The sequence below is a fragment of the Salvelinus sp. IW2-2015 genome, linkage group LG4q.1:29, assembly GCF_002910315.2.
Source record: "Salvelinus sp. IW2-2015 linkage group LG4q.1:29, ASM291031v2, whole genome shotgun sequence".
In the NCBI taxonomy this organism is placed as follows: domain Eukaryota; kingdom Metazoa; phylum Chordata; class Actinopteri; order Salmoniformes; family Salmonidae; genus Salvelinus; species Salvelinus sp. IW2-2015.
The window spans coordinates 65801815-65818213 of record NC_036842.1 but is presented as its reverse complement, the minus strand read 5'-3'; the positions used below and the strand labels follow the sequence as shown (position 1 = coordinate 65818213).

The following is a 16399-nucleotide window of genomic DNA, read 5'->3' as shown; positions in this document are numbered from 1 at the left end:
TCCTGTCTGGGTTGGCGCCCCCCTTGGGTTGTGCCGTGGCGGAGATCTTTGTGGGCTATACTCGGCCTTGTCTCAGGATGGTAAAGTTGGTGGTTGAAGATATCCCTCTGGTGGTGTGGGCTGTTGCTTTTGGCAAAGTGGGAGGGTTATATCTGCCTGTTTGGCCCTGTCCGGGGGTATCATCGGATGGGGCCACAGTGTGGCTCCTGACCCCTCCTGTAAACTACTGCAGTATTTATGCTGCACACAGCCAGAAGAGGACTGGCCACCCCTCATAGCCTGGTTCCTCTCTAGGTTTCTTCCTAGGTTTTGBCCTTTCTAGGGAGTTTTTCCTAGCCACCGTGCTTCTACACCTGCATTGCTTGCTGTTTGGGGTTTTAGGCTGGGTTTCTGTACAGCACTTTGATATATCAGCTGATGTAAGAAGGGCTATATAAATAAAATTAAAATACATTTGAATGCCACAGATGTCTCAAGTTTTGAGGGAGTGTGCAATTGGCATGCTAACTGCAGGAATGTCCACCAGAGCTGTTGCCAGATAATTTAATGTTAATTTCTCTACCATAAGCCCCMTCCAATGCCATCTTAGAGAACTTGGCAGTACGTCCAAGCTGCCTCACAACCGCAGACCACGTRTAACCACGGCAGCCCAGGACCTCCACATCTGGCTTCTTCACCTGCAAGATCGTMTGAGACCAGCCACCTGGACGGCTGATGTAATTCTGTCTGTAATAAAGCCCTTTTGTTGGGAAAATGTATTCTGATTGGCTGGGCCTGGCTCCCAAGTGGGTGGGCCTATGCCCTCCCAGGTCCACCCATGGCTGTGCTCATGCAGTCGTGAAATCCATAGATTAGGGCCTAATTTATTTATTTCAATTGACTGATGTCCTTATATGAACTGTAACTCAGTAAATTGTTGTTTAAATTGTTGCATGTTGCAWTTCTATTTTTGTTCAGTATAAATAGAAGATGGCGAAAAAAAGCTAGAGAAGGAGAAATACCTGAGTTTTGGCGCAAGTGCAGACAATATTTTTAGAGAATCAATACAATAGTCATAGAATCGATATAATATCGTCAAAAACAATGGTGYGATACTCTACTGTATCTAATTCTTCCCCCATCACTACATCACACAATATTGTACATACAGTATACTGTAGCCTACATACACCGCTCACATGACGTCATCGACACAAAGTCACACTGAGCAAAAACATCCCCTCCAACCTCACTGGACAGGGTGGGGTCCTCTACAAGAATCCAGAATGGGAATAAGAAGTAGTCATAAGTACATATCATGTAGTAAAATGACAGTTTCCAGTGGGATACAACTCAACTGAGAGTAGAGTACAGTATGTTGAAGTGGCCTGGTGTTATTTGTTGTTGCAGTGTCTGTCCAGCTGCAGTGGTCTGCTCCCTGTGGAGCTGTGTGGTGTGATGAGGTCAGAGGGATGGGAGAGAGGTGCAGAGAGAGCACACATCCCCACACTGTCAGCAGCCTGCCTGTCCATACAGACCCCTACCGACTCTGTTAGCCTACATGTCCTCATCCACAGGACAAATGCACTTTTCAAGGGAAAGTTATGGGAGAATAATGACCACATGTTTGATGCATAGAGAGGCGTTTTTTTTGCATGATACTAAAATAAGGCAAATAAAGCAATAAACACGAAATCAAATGGTACATTCCGTCAAAAAGAGAAACACAAGAACCTGCCCTCTTTCATGGAGTGATGGAGATGGATGTATACACAATCATGAGGATGATGAGGAGGATGATGGTGTGATGATGGAGAGCCGGCCGACTGCAGGTGGACCCTAGCTGGAGCCACTGCAACATGTAGGCAGCGGCAGCAGCAGCTCACCAGATGCTACGAGGCGAGGCCACTGGGACTCCACAACACACGGGGGACGCTGAGCGAGACTTACCTAGAGTCACATTTTAGGAGACGCATAACGACTGGCTCTCTCTGAGTCTCTGAAAGAATCAACAGTCAGCCCACAGTGCAGTTAACTGGGCTAAGGAGAATACAGGACTGTCTGACAGTAGTGGGATGTGCTGTATATGTTGAACCAAATGACAGTGAATCCAGAATATATTTAGATTCATGCGGTATTTGCAGTACACTTGGAAAAGATAAAGTCTATGTAATGTTGGTTAATCTTTACTTAGCTGAGTCTTTAAGGAGAGGTAAATTAGTGAATGACTGATGAGTTTATCTGAATGACTGTGACCTCCTAAGGATCCTTTTCTAACTTCACCTAACAGTACCGGCCAGCAGGGTTTACACAAGAATCCAAGAGAATGTTGTTTCTGCTTTATTTTACATTCCAGCATCTAGACCTTTAGGAACTGTATAAAGCCAATGTCAATGTCCTCTCAGATATTCCTTGTGAGTATGACAATATTATGAGCAGGTGACAAAAGACCTTGAGACTGACCGGGCACCCACGGGAAAATAGTATTTACTGTGAGTGGAAAAACACAGCTGACAGGCAGATCTGTGGGAAAGAAACAGTAGCCATCGCACACCACTGTCAACATTCCATTCTGACCATTTTAACTGCTCCAGCAAAGTCCATGGTCCAGCTCTCTCCAAAAGTATTAGTTACTATTAACGATACACACAACAGCACTGAGGACTGGCACACGTTTTAATGAACATCTTATATAAAACACAAGTGCTTGGAAGACAGCACAAGACAGCCTGCCATTGAAGACTGGGTCACCCCCGAGATGAATGAAAGGGGTGATGGGTAGACCCCCCCGTGTGCCAGTGTGCCCAGGAGAGGGGACAGACAGCAAGAATGCCAGAGAGCTGCCAGGGCAGGCAGAGTATAGCAAGGGCAGACCTGTCCTCAGATGAACTCCAGACAGAGAACTGAAGCTGAAGCGTGACCATCTAACCAGGTGCTGACTACAGCTGGTGTCCTCCCTCCCAGCTCCACTTCTTTCTTTCTCACCTTTTCTGCTGTGCGCGAGGGATCCTGAGTGGGACATGACTGCACACTCTGTCTGGAGCCAGAACAGCGTGATTTAACGCTACTCTTTTACCACAGCAGCTGAACACAGCAGTCTCTCATGCCAGTGAAAAGTGAGGCCAGAGGAAGGGGACCCAATACTTTTTTACTTCATGCTCATATACAGTATGAAAGCTAGTGGTGTCTGAAGGATCCACAGAGAGATAACCAGAGGCTAAGGGCAGTGCCAACAACAGGAACAAACACACAGAAACCTTTACTGTACTTCCTTCTACATGAGGTCATGTTTGCAACAGCCAATCAGCTGATGTCCAGTCAGTGGTCTAATCGGTCATCACCCATCCCTGTCCCCTGACTATTCTACTCCACTACTCGAGCCAGTCAGTCTATCCCACTGAATGGTGTTCACTGGTCTGGCCAGCTCTAAGGGGATCTTCCCTTCCCTTCTCTCCTCTCATTTATTTGAATTCCAGATGCTTGCTGTACATTTCCTGGCAGCCGGTCACTCCGAACTGCACCGCGGACAAAGAGAGCGTGTGAGTGGAGGAGGAGGGAGAGCAGCAAGGAGGGCGACAGAATGGAAAACATTTCCTCTTCCCTCTGTTTCTGTTTCCCCCTCCCTTCGCTCCCTCGCCCCTTCTCCGTAAATCTTGAACTTTTCAATAAACTCACACTAATTCAGAGGCACTTCCCTCGAGTGTTCTATGATAATGCTGTCTCTGTTGTGGTGGAGGGCCTGTGCATACACAATAATAGCCTTTAGCGGGAGGCAGGCAGGCAAGCCAGAGACCTGGTACTCCTCGGTTTCCTAGACAGCTATACTATAACAAATCAACACAGTCAAATGCAGGGAAGAGAGAGAATGAAAACAATTAGTAACAATAGTGGTCTTGTTTTATTGTTTATTTTCTGAGTTGGACATATTGTTTTAATACTGTGAAAGATCGCATCACAGAGGAGAAGGAAAGGGCATCATAACACTACATGAATGCATGAGCTTGGCCCAGCAGGTGATAAAGAGCAATCTGTACCAAGCAGGCTGGAGTCAGGACTAGGTCTGTGGCGGTCACGAAATCTCATCAGCCGATGATTGTCAAGCAAATAACTGTCGGTCTCACTGTAATTGACCGTTAATTAACATAAACACATTTAGCATCTCCTGGCTTCCACACACAGCCTACAAGCCACTGATGCAGACCTTTGGAACATATACATTTTTAATAGTCTAATAAATCCATGTAATATAACCTACACCTTCATAACAAATCCATTTATAATTTTAGACAGGTCTAAAGAAACATTATATGAATAAAATGTAGTCTATTTCAGAAGAACAGAATAGTTGTCCTGATGTTAAGTCCTGATGTGACTATGCCATATGGCTGTGGGCTACACTAGTTAATTTAGCAGACAAGATTTGCTTAGAATTCCGTGGCATTATTTTATATTCTGAAGAATACAATTGAACAAAGGTGAATAAAATATACATTTTCTCCAAACGATTTGAGGGAGTGTGCATGGCTATTCTGTGTTGAGCGGTTAACAAAGAAATGTGTACTCCTATATGCTTAATTTATTAATGTAACTTTAGTTGTTCTACAAACGTTGGGCGATATGTTTGATTTTTAATACATTTTAAGGCTGCGTGATCAGAATCTAATGATGATTTTAAAAAAGTTTCTTGAAAGGTATGAGCTCTGCTTTCTTATTTGCGCAGGCTGTACACACTTCGTCAAGTCTCTCATTCACAATTTGAGAAGTACTCGATAATGCCTCGAATTTCCAGGCGGCATCACCCTTGTGTGGCCATAATGCACCCTAAAATAAATCTATGCATTTTGCAGCCCTTCTCCCTAAATGCTGCCTGCTCCAAAACACCTCTCATCTCACTCACATGGTTCTCCATCACGTGATCAGGTCTTTCTCACAGGCTACAAGTGAAGACAGACACATCGGGGACGCAACTGTGTGCGTCCTTATTCAACTCCAAGGTGCATATTGAAGATATTGGATGAACACTCCCCATTTACTTTTCGTCAGCCAACAAGATGAGTAGGCCTAATGAACACTAAAAGCACTAGCCTATGTCAATCTACTATCCCCCATAGTACAAAAGTCAACCTATTCTATTCTGTGCGAGAAACATAGTCTGGGACAGTTGTGGGATGCGATAGATCCCAAATTAATACAATCACTAGCATTTAAAAAATGAGGCTGACGCAACAGATCAGAACGTTTAGCTTAAAATGTTGATAAACTATTAKGCTATTCCTTCACATTATAAGCCCAGCAATGCKYACACGTCAGTAGGCTATAAGCACAAATGTTCCATTAGCAGAAAACATCATTATCAAAAGTGCATGTAATGCTTTTATTATAAAGGTGCATTTTTATGGTGAAAATTATCTTCCCCAAACTTGAAACTCAGGCGCTGCTTATRTATGCCAGTCAGGTTCTACACCCCTTGTAAAGCAGATTAATGTGCTTAATTTTAAGAAGTTATTTGGCCACTTTAGTTGTGATACAAACCTTATCAAAACATATAGGCCTATGGGCTAGGCTACATGAGGTGTGATTAGAAAAAGTCACAAAAAAAGGCATTGTTTCTTGCCTTAAGCTGGGCATCATTCATAAGTGTTAATATAGTATAATTCACAAGTGATATGCTAATATTGTCACCCATCAGACTATTCTTGATTTAATCTTGTCTTTACATATACTAAATAATATATGTGTGAAATATGTTTTGAATTAGAATTGACCATTATCATGCACCTGTCTCGAAATGGGAGGCAGGGGGGAAAAATGCATGCCATCTCTGCACTTAAATAGCAAATGGAGGACGCTTTTCCCGTGGTTTATTTTCATGCCAGACAGGTAGGCTATACTCCTGTTGTAAAGATAAGCAATGTGCTTAATATTTGCTTAATATTAGGAAAGCTGAGAAACAAATATAGTAGGTCTAGCCCAGGGCTACCCAACACTCTTCCTGAAGATCTACCATCCTGTGGGTTTTCAGTTCAACCCTAATTTAACACACCTGATTCTACTAATTAGCTGCTCAACAAGACCTTAACTAGCTGAATCAGATACGCTAAATTAAGGTTGGACTGAAAACCTACAGGACAGTAGATCTCCAGGAAGAGGGTTGGGCAGCCCTGGTCTAGCCTATAGAAAGCTAATGGGATCCTCCTCTTTTTAATAGAGGCCACCATTTCTCACGCAATTACATTACCTATAGACATGTTGCGTAACATGAGCTCATGAGCTCTCATGAAGTGTTTTATTAGATTTTCGATTACATTTGCCTTGATGTCAGAGTGACTAGAGGGACAATAGAGTGTTTTTTAATGGCGCTGAAGAGGATGGCTGACATCTTACATGCTCCTAACMAATTGTGCTATTTTGTAATTTTTTGGGGTTGTTTGTAACTTAKTTTTTAACTTATTTTGTACATAATGTTGCTGCTATCATCTCTTATGACCGAAAATAACTTCTGTACATCAGAACAGCGATTACTCATCACGAACTGGAAGAAGATTTTTCCTTTAACGAGTCCGATGAGAAGGATATACTGCTCTCCCGGGGACAGGCCCAAATCCCCATAATTTGCGTGAAGAAAAGACGGAGGAAAAGAGGATGCAGATCAGGCTGCCTTCTGATAATTCGTAGGCGAGCGAGCGAGTAAACTCCCACTGYCATTCATTCTACTTGCTAACATGCAATCATTGGAAAATAAAATGTATGATCTACGATTACGATTATCCTACCAACGGGACTTTAAGAATTGTAATATTTTATGTTTCACCGAGTCGTGGCTGAACGACGACATGGATAATATAGAGCTGGTGGGATTTTCCATGCACCGGCAGAACAGAGAAGCTACATCTGGTAAGACGAGGGGCGGGGGTGTGTGTCTTTGTCAATAACAGCTGGTGCGCGATGTCTAATATTAAAGAAGTCTCAAGGTATTGCTTGCCTGAGGTAGAGTACCTTATGATAAGCTCTAGACCACATTATCTACCAAGAGACATCTATACTATTCGTAGCCATCTATTTACCACCACAAACCGATGCTGGCACTAAGACAGCACTCAACCAACTCTATAAGGCCATAAGCAAACAAGAAAATGCTAACCCAGAAGTGGCGCTCCTAGTGGCCGGGGACTTTAATGCAGGCAAACTTAACTTCACTAGGGTAGGGGGCAGCATTCGGGAATTTTGGATGAAATGTATGCCCAATTTAAACTGCCTGCTTCTTGGGCCCAGAAGATATGATATGCATATAACTGGTAGAGTTGGATGGAAAACACTCTAAAGTTTCCAAAACTGTTAAAATAGTGTCTGTGAGTATAACAGAACTGATTTGGCAGGCGAAAACCTGAGAAAAATCCATTCAGGAAGTAGTTTTTGTTTTGTTGTTGTAGTTTTCTATTCAATGCCATAAAAGTATTCATTGACTTAGGACTCAAACTGCAGTTTCTATGGCTTCCATTAGAAGTCAACAGTCTTTAGAAATAGTTCCAGGCTTGTATTCTGAAAAATGAGGGAATAAGAGCATTCGGAATGACTGGACGCTAAGAGCTTTTTCATGCGCTCGACAGAGAGAGAGCAATTCTTGTTTACCTTTTAAATTGACGACGTTATTGTCCGGTTGAAATATTATCGATTATTTAGGCTAAAAACAACCTGAGGATTGAATATAAACATCGTTTGACATGTTTCTATGAACTTTACGGATACAATTTGGATTTTTTTGTCTTCCTGTTTTGACTGCGTTTGAGCCTGTGGATTACTGAAGAAAACGCGCGAACAAAACTGAGGTTTTTGTATATAAAGAGACTTTATCGAACAAAATAAACATTTATTGAGTAAATTAATGTCTGCTGAGTCAACCATATGAAGATCATCAAAGGTAAGGGATTCATTTTATCTCTATTTCTGACTCTGACTCTGTTCTACTTGGCTGGTTACTGTTTGTAATGAATTGTCTAGTGGGCTATGTTCTCAAATAATCGTACGGTATGCTTTCGCCGTAAAGCATTTTTTAAATCTGACACCGTGGTTGGATTCACAAGACATTCATCTTTAAACCTATGTAAAATATGTTTTGTTTTCTGAATTYTTATAATGAGTATTTCTGTATTTGAATTTGGCGCCCAGCAGTTTCACTGGCTGTTGAAGAGGTGGGACGCTAACGTCCCACATACCCAAGAGAGGTTAAATCAGTTTTACCAAATTTTTACCAGCATGTCACGTGCAACCAGAGGGAAAAAAAACTCTAGACCACCTTTACTCCACACACAGCGATGCATACAAAGCTCTCCCCCGCCCTCCATTTGACAAATCTGACCATAATTCTATCCTCCTGATTGCTGCTTACAAGCAAAAACTAAAGCAGGAAGTACCAGTGACTCGCTCAATACGGAAGTGGTGAGATGACGCGGATGCTACACTACAGGACTGTTTTGCTAGCACAGACTGGAATATGTTCCGCCATCCAATGGCATTGAGGAGTATACCACCTCAGTCAGTTATCGGCTTCATCAATAAGTGCATCGATGACGTCGTCCCCACAATGGCCGTACGTACAAATTCCAACCAGAAGCCATGGATTACAGGCAACATTMGCATCGAGCTAAAGGCTAGAGCTGTCGCTTTCAAGGAGCGGGACACTAATCCGGACACTTATAAGAAATCCCGCTATGCCCTCAGACGAACCATCAAACAAGCAAAGCGTCAATACAGGATTCAAATTTGACGCTCTGACGCTCGTCGGATGTGGCAGGGCTTGAAAACTATTACGGACTATAAAGGGAAACCCAGACGCAAGCTGCCCAGTGACGCGAGCCTACCAGATGAGCTAAATGCCTTTTATGCTCGCTTCGAGGCAAGCAACACTGAAGCATGCACGAGAGCACCAGCTGTTCTGGATGACTGTGTGATAACGCTCTCAGTAGCCGATGTGAACAAGACCTTTAAACAGGTCAACATTCACAAAGCCGCGGGGCCAAATGGATTACCAGGACGTGTACTCAAAGCATGCGCGGACMAACCGGCAAGTGTCTTCACGAACATTTTCAACCTCTCCCTGACTGATCTGTAATACCTACATATTTCAAGCAGACCACCTTAGTCCCTGTGCCCAAGGAAGTGAAGGTAACCTGCCTAAATGATTACCGCCCCGTAGCACTCACGTCGGTAGCCATGAAGTGCTTTGAAAGGCTGGTCATGGCTTATATCAACAGCATCCTCCTGTATACCCTAGACCCAYTCCAATTCGTATACCGCCCCAACAGATCCACAGATGATGCAATCTCAATCGCACTCCACACTGCCCTTGCCTACCTGGACAAAAGGAACACCTATATGTCAATGCTGTTCATTGACTACTGCTCAGCATTCAACACCATAGTGCTCACGAAGCTCATCACTAAGCTAAGGACCCTGGGACTAAGCACCACCCTCTGCAACTGGATTCTGGACTTGTTGACGGGCCGCCCCCAGGTGGTAAGAGTAGGCAACAACATGTCTGCCTCGCTGATCCTCAACACTGGGGCCCCTCAGGGGTGTGTACTTAGTCCCCTCCTGTACTCCCTGTTCACCCACGACTGCGTGGCCAAACACAACTCCAACACCATCATTAAGTTTGCTGACGACATAACAGTCTATAGGGAGGAGGTCAGAGAACTGGCAGTGTGGTGCCAGGGCAACAACTTCTCCCTCAATGTGAGCAAGACAAAGGAGCTGATCGTGGACTACAGGAAAAGGTGTGTCGAACAGGCCCCCATTAACATCAACGGGGCTGTAGTGGAGCGGGTCGAGTTTCAAGTTCCTTGGTGTCCACATCACCAACAAACTATCATGGTCCAAACACACCAAGACAGTTGTGAAGAGKGCACGACAAAACCTTTTCCCCCTCAGGAGACTGAAAAGATTTGGCATGGGACCCCAGATCCTCAAAAGGTTCTACAGCTGCACCATCGAGTGCATCCTGACCAGTTGCATCACCGCCTGGTATGGCAACTGCTCGGCATCTGACCGTAAGGTGCTACAGAGAGTAGTGTGTACGGCCCAGTACATCACTGGGGTCAAGCTTCCTGCAATCCAAAACCTATACAATAGGCGGTGTCAGAGGTAAGCCCATAAAATTGTCAGAGACTCCAGTCACCCAAGTAAGTTATAGACTGTTTTCTCTGCTACCGCACGGCAAGCGATACCAGAGCCCCAAAACTAGGACCAAAAGGATCCTCAACAGCTTCTACCCCCAAGCCATAAAACAGCTGAATGATTAATCAAATGGCCACCGGACTATTACATTGACCCCCCCATTTGTTTTGTACACTGCTGCTACTCGCTGTCTATTATCAATGCATAGTCACTTCCCCCCTACCTTCATGTACAAATTACCTCAACTAACCTGTACCCCCACACACTGACTCGGTACCAGTACCCCCTGTATATAGCCTCGTTATTGTTATGTTATTGTGTTACTTTTTATTATTTTGTATTTTTTACTTTATTTTATTTGGTAAATATTTTCTTAACTCTTCTTTAACTGCACTGTTGGTTAAGGGCTTGTAAGTAAGCATTTCACTGTAAGGTCTACACTTGTTGTATTCGGCATATGTGACAAATAAAGTTTGATTTGATTTGAGTACCAGGCAGTTGGCAGGTTTGGTAGTCTACTAATGACCAGCAGCAGCATCAGAGCTTGGAGAAGCCTAATTACTGTGACTAAACGGTCACATGGAATTTGACTGCCTTCGTGACTCGTGACCACCGGTGTGGCGGTAATACGGTCACCGCAATAGCCCTAGTCAGGACAAAGTATAAGCACTGGGATTTATCAAGCACTAGAGGCTTCACTCTGGAGGTTAACTAGGGGACTAGAATTTGTTTTCCATTCCATTTGTTTTGAGATGAACTGGTACTAATTCAGTGAATACTCAAAACTGTACCCTGAATACACAAACACAGTACTGCTCATGCACTCATTTACCTCAGACACACACACAGTCCGATCTGCCATCTGGTATGGGGAAACAAGTGGCCTGAGTTTACCCTGAAAAAGGCTCAATTTCAAAACACAATCAGTCTCTCAGTGTGAGTGAGTACATCTGTGTGTCTGTGTGTGTATGACAAAGAGTGAGTGTGTGTGTGGGAATGGGTTGGAGTCTTTAAACTGTAAAGCATCCGTAGCCACGAGCAAGGTAAAATGATAACACAACACAGATGTCAGTCCCCATTCTGGCAAACAAAAGGCTAACGGGCTTATAGTGTGCAGCCAGCCCAGCGAGCAGAGCGCAGGCCCTTCAGACTCATTAATCAGATCCCTCTCCCCGGGTTTGTTTGTGCTGCCTAAATTACAGCCTGCTAGGCCTTAATATCCTGCCGCTGCTGTCGTCATGGTGATAGAATCCACAAGTGCCGTAAGCAGGCCTTTGATCCCGGCACCCGTGTCTCTCTCTCTGTCAGGGTCCTCTGACACAGTTCCAGCCCTACTCCCTCCCTACCTCCTCCCCTCTGCTCCCCTCCCTCCCTCCCCACCTCCCTCCCCTCTGCTCCCTCCCTCCCTCTAAACCCTGATGATGTTTAGATCCTGTCAGTCCCAGTCCCAGGATTGGGTAATTACAACACCACTGTGTCCTGACCCTGGATCTCTCTCTGGGCTATTAAAGAAAACAGGACCCAGATTGTGAGCTCAGCTCTTTGATAATCATCTGCAAAGCCTCAGAGAAGGGTTTGGTCCAAAAGCTGTTAACAATGGGGAAGGTTTTAGGTAGAGTTTTACTATCTTACTGTTGTGTGATCTCTCTCCATAGAGGGAGGCTGCCTGCTGTCTGGCACCTACCTGGGGGTGAAGATGGAGTTGTGCAGGAAGTTCTCAAAGACTTTGCGGTAGGAGGCGTCGTCTATCTCTGCCTTCAGGTCCTCCTTGGTCTTGGGGCAGGGGCAGCAAGGGCCCTTATCCCCCCCAGACAGGTCAGACTTGGTGGGCTTGGTGTCCTCCTCCATGTCTGCCAACCCCGTGGCTGATATCCTGATGGGGATCTTTAGCTCTGTTGTACAGTGGGAGGGGAACAGGACCCATTAGTGAATTCCATTCCCCAAAGAAAGCCCAAACAGAAGGGGAATAAGGTGGTGTGTACAGGGGATCTGAATACAAGGTTAGAACAGATACAGTACTTGTATTAGAGAATCACTGCAAACATCCATTATATCGACTCCATAATGTACACAGATAAAAATACAGAACGGGTTGGATAAGAAGAGGGGTTGGAATGCTGACCTTTGGAGCAGTAGTTGTGTTGGTACAACTCCCTGTCTTCAGCTTGCTGCTGCCAGCGGATCAGGTAAAAAGTGAGATTGCCGTTAGGGTTGAGGGGAGGTGACCATTTCACCACCAGCTTTGAGGATGAGTTGGCATACGCACGGGCATCCATTGGCATAGACGGCTCTGTGACAAAAACACACAAATGTTGAAATGTTGTGAGTGGTGTTCACTATACAGTTGAAAATGTGTAGTTTTCATGAAGCGTTAAGTAAGAGGGATACATTTGATGAAGTTCTGATAAGAAGTATTTTAGTTGATCTTAGTTGGGTGAAAACTTGTCCATGGCTGAGGTGACTTGCTGTTGTTTACAGAAGCTGTACTGTAGCCTAGTACTGTGTTACCTGAGGGTCTGGTACGTATGTAGACAACGTCACTCTTGGCTCCCGGGATGTGTTTGTCCTCCACGACAAGGGTGATGGCCTTGACAAAGATGGCGTACTGGGTCCAGGGYTTCAGTGGGGACAGCAACACGCCAGGGTCTATCTCTTTGTCCTGAGGCAGGTCCACGTCAACCATGTTCCAACTGTTGGAGCCACACCCATCCTGGCCATCAAACTCTGTGATGTTCTGGTGCGGTCTGGAATGCATGAAAAACACCACCTTCGGTAAATGTGAAGTATAGAGGCTCTATAGTAAAATAGTGTAATATCTGTGTGTGCTATATGTGAGCACTCACGCCTCCTTGTAGTAGACAATGAAGCTGATGAGGTCTCTGTAGTCTGGTGGTCTGTAGCGCTCCCAGGTCAGCTTGATCCGGTTACTCACCGTGCTGTTGGACTTGAACTTCAGGATGTGGCTCTCACCTATAAACACAAACCACATCTTAGATATCCCCCTTACAGGAAACTYAATAGTGATATGATAAAATACTACATTGTATTAACTCAAGTACTGAATGAGCATAGAAAGTTAAAGTAATCCCACTCCATATGTCCGGTGGTGTACTCACAGCTGGCTCTGTCCCCATTGTTTCGGAAATCGTCCTCCTCAAACTTCTCAGTGATGCCCGTCATCTCCCACATCTTGTGTATCTCAGACATGCAGAGTTTGGGGTTGAAGCGGAAGGACAGCCTCCCAGCCCTGATGGTCAAGTTGTGTTGGGTCCAGTCCCACAGGTACTGCAGGCGCTGGTTGTCGATGGCAGAGAAAGCATACATCCTGATAAGGAGACAACAGACAGGTGTTAACTTCCTCATACACCTAGTAGCTGTGCTGTGAGCATAAATAGGGCCAAACCACTTTTCCATCCATTGATTTACTTTAAACACACAATAGAGCACTGAGGATAAAGTTGTCAAACTGTTGTGGAGTGGTTGGCTTAGTTTTCCATCTGGTGGATGTGTAAAGGGAAGTAGATCGGGTTTCATTGTGCGGTTGTGTCTGTCGAACACTGAGCCATACGGACAAAGARGGCCAGAGATGAAACAGAGCGACTCAGAGCCTCTCAGCTCCATGGAACACCTGGGAAACTAGCAGAATGCCAGTGCTGCTCTAGAGCACTCCTCCTGCTGTAACTCTAGCATGGGAGGGATGACAACAAGAGGCCTGAGAGGCTTTCCCACGACCCTCCTGGTCATCTCCAGAAACACACTCCCTATCTCTGACAGGGGATAGGCCGCTGGTGATGTCATGCTACAGGCAGAATAGGCTGGGAGAYCTGAGTTTCTATTCAGATAGATAGCTCATCCACCTTTTCATTACATCACAAGGAGAGGTGCCATGTTGTCTTATGGTGGTTTTATGGGAATTCCTCACTGAAAATGTTATGGCTGGAACCTTACTTACCCTAGCCACATATAAAAATCATTCACAAGGCTTTCAAAACCGTCTGGGATACATCTACCATAAGATAAACGCTGACACTTCCCCTAATCCCCAGACACGGGTCGGACTCAGAGAGCGGCTTGCCGTACCCTTCCATGAGCTCCTCCCCGTTGATGTAGCGCAGGCTCTTGAGGAAGGAGAGCGAGCCTAGAGTGTGGGAGTGGCGGATCCTCACATAGCCTGTCACTGTCTGGATCAGCCCCATGAAGCTTTCCAGCTCTGAGGCGATGTTATCTGGAGAGAGGAGAGGGGAAAGTTAGCAAACACATACTCAGACACAACAGTCAGCGTGTGAGAACCCCAGCTCTGAACACATCAAATCCCACGGCAACTGTACTGAACACATCAAATCCCACAGGCAACTGTACTGAACACATCAAATCCCACGGCAACTGTACTGAACACATCAAATCCCACGGCAACTGTACTGAACACATTAAATCCCACAGGCAACTGTACTGAACACATCAAATCCCACGGCAACTGTACTGAACACATCAAATCCCACAGGCAACTGTACTGAACACATCAAATCCCACAGGCAACTGTACTGAACACATCAAATCCCACGGCAACTGTACTGAACACATCAAATCCCACAGGCAACTGTACTGAACACATAAATCCCACAGGCAACTGTACTGAACACATCAAAACCAGGCAACTGTACTGAACACATCAAATCCCACGGCAACTGTACTGAACACATCAATCCACAGGCAACTGTACTGAACACATCAAATCCACAACAACAGTACTGAAACCATTCAAAGTCCACAGGCAACTGTACTGAACACATCAAATCCCACAGGCAACTGTACGGTCTAAAGAGAAGCTGTAAGTCACCTTGTAAACTGAGCAAATACATAGCATAATAGCAAAATGTAATAACTGGTTTGGGGCACAGTGCAGGCAGCTGATGTAATGTTGACTCTGCGGCCCACACTAGCTCTCCCAGCGCTCCCGTGCTCCCTTCCCGGTCTCTGGGGAGACAGACAGACTGAGTGGTCCTGGCTACTGGTACTGGTACTGGTACTCACTGCCACGGCGGATGTTGATGTGGAGGTTGCCTTTGATGACTGTGCAGCCCATTAGAGACTGAGCAGCATCCACTGAGTCGATGGTCTTGGAGTCACAGATCTTATCACACAGGCCATCACAGGCACTGCAGAACATACTGTGGTTGAGGAAGAGAGAGAAGAGGGAAAACAGTCAAGGAATGTCCTTAACCAAATAAAGCTACAAAATTACAAATTCCAAGAAACCAGATTAAGATGCCTCACCCTAACTCACCCAAAATTTCAAAAAATGTGTCTAATGTTTGCTTTGAAATAAAAGGTCACTTTCTTTATGAACTGTGTAATCTTTTATGAGTGCTTAATTGAACCCTTGGTTTCGTGAGAGTGACTCACTAAATGGCCCTAAAGACAAAAAAAAGACTGATATGTCCACAAATATATGGCAACAACGACTCAACATGGAATGTTTGGAGAATGAAAATCTAAATATGGAGACAAGTTACCCTGAGTCACAAACAAAGACATTCTCTTATTCAAACAGGGGAAATGTAAAATGGGGTAAATGTCCCGAGTTACAGCGCTGCTGTGAGGAATCCCTCCTGAATGCCTTCAACCAACACTCAAAGTATTTTTTGTATCTTACGGTAATGCACCAATGGATGAGTCTTGTATACCGGGCACTGAGGTCAGCATCTTCCTCTGATTCTGAATTACATGGAATGTCCACAGGATTCAATCATTCATGACCTAACATGACTTTCTGCCTGAAGCATTTTTATCCCTGAAGCTTCTCTTTAAGAATGGAATCTCTGAGAGGACCAGGTGTGGAAGGGTTTCACATTGAATCTCTGAGAGGACCAGGTGTGGAGAGGGATTTCAGCATTGAATCTCTGAGGAGGACCAGGTGTGGAAGGGTTTCAACATTGAATCTCTGAGAGGCCAGTGTGGGAAGGGTTTAACACATAGTAAATCTCTAGAGAGGAACCAGTGGAACATGGAATGGGTTTCCACATAGAATCTCTGAGAAGACCAGATGTGGAAGGGTTTCACATTGAATCTCTGAGAGGACAGAGTGTGGAAGGTTTCACATGAATCTCTGAGAGGACCAGATGTGGAAGGGTTTCACATTGAATCTCTGAGAGGACCAGGTGGGGAAGGTTTCACATTGAATCTCTCAGAGGACCAGGTGTGGAAGGGTTTCACATTGAATCTCTAAGGACCAGGTGTGGAAGGGTTT

At 44.9% G+C, this 16399-nt stretch overlaps 1 protein-coding gene across 1 annotated transcript in view; it reads right to left on the bottom strand.

Annotated features, from left to right (window-relative positions):
• Window positions 1–15316, bottom strand: part of LOC111962390 (insulin-like growth factor 1 receptor) — a 41035-nt gene extending 25719 nt beyond the window's left edge. Inside the window, exons 1-7 of the mRNA XM_023985452.2 lie at window positions 15184–15316; window positions 14233–14377; window positions 13269–13477; window positions 12996–13122; window positions 12661–12896; window positions 12275–12442; window positions 11837–12044 (exon numbers count right to left, since the gene is read on the bottom strand). Of these exons, the coding sequence (XP_023841220.2) occupies window positions 11837–12044; window positions 12275–12442; window positions 12661–12896; window positions 12996–13122; window positions 13269–13477; window positions 14233–14377; window positions 15184–15235 (1145 nt within the window). The 5' untranslated portion in view covers window positions 15236–15316. The remainder of the gene's footprint in view (window positions 1–11836; window positions 12045–12274; window positions 12443–12660; window positions 12897–12995; window positions 13123–13268; window positions 13478–14232; window positions 14378–15183) is intronic.
• Window positions 15317–16399: the final 1083 nt, after the last annotated feature.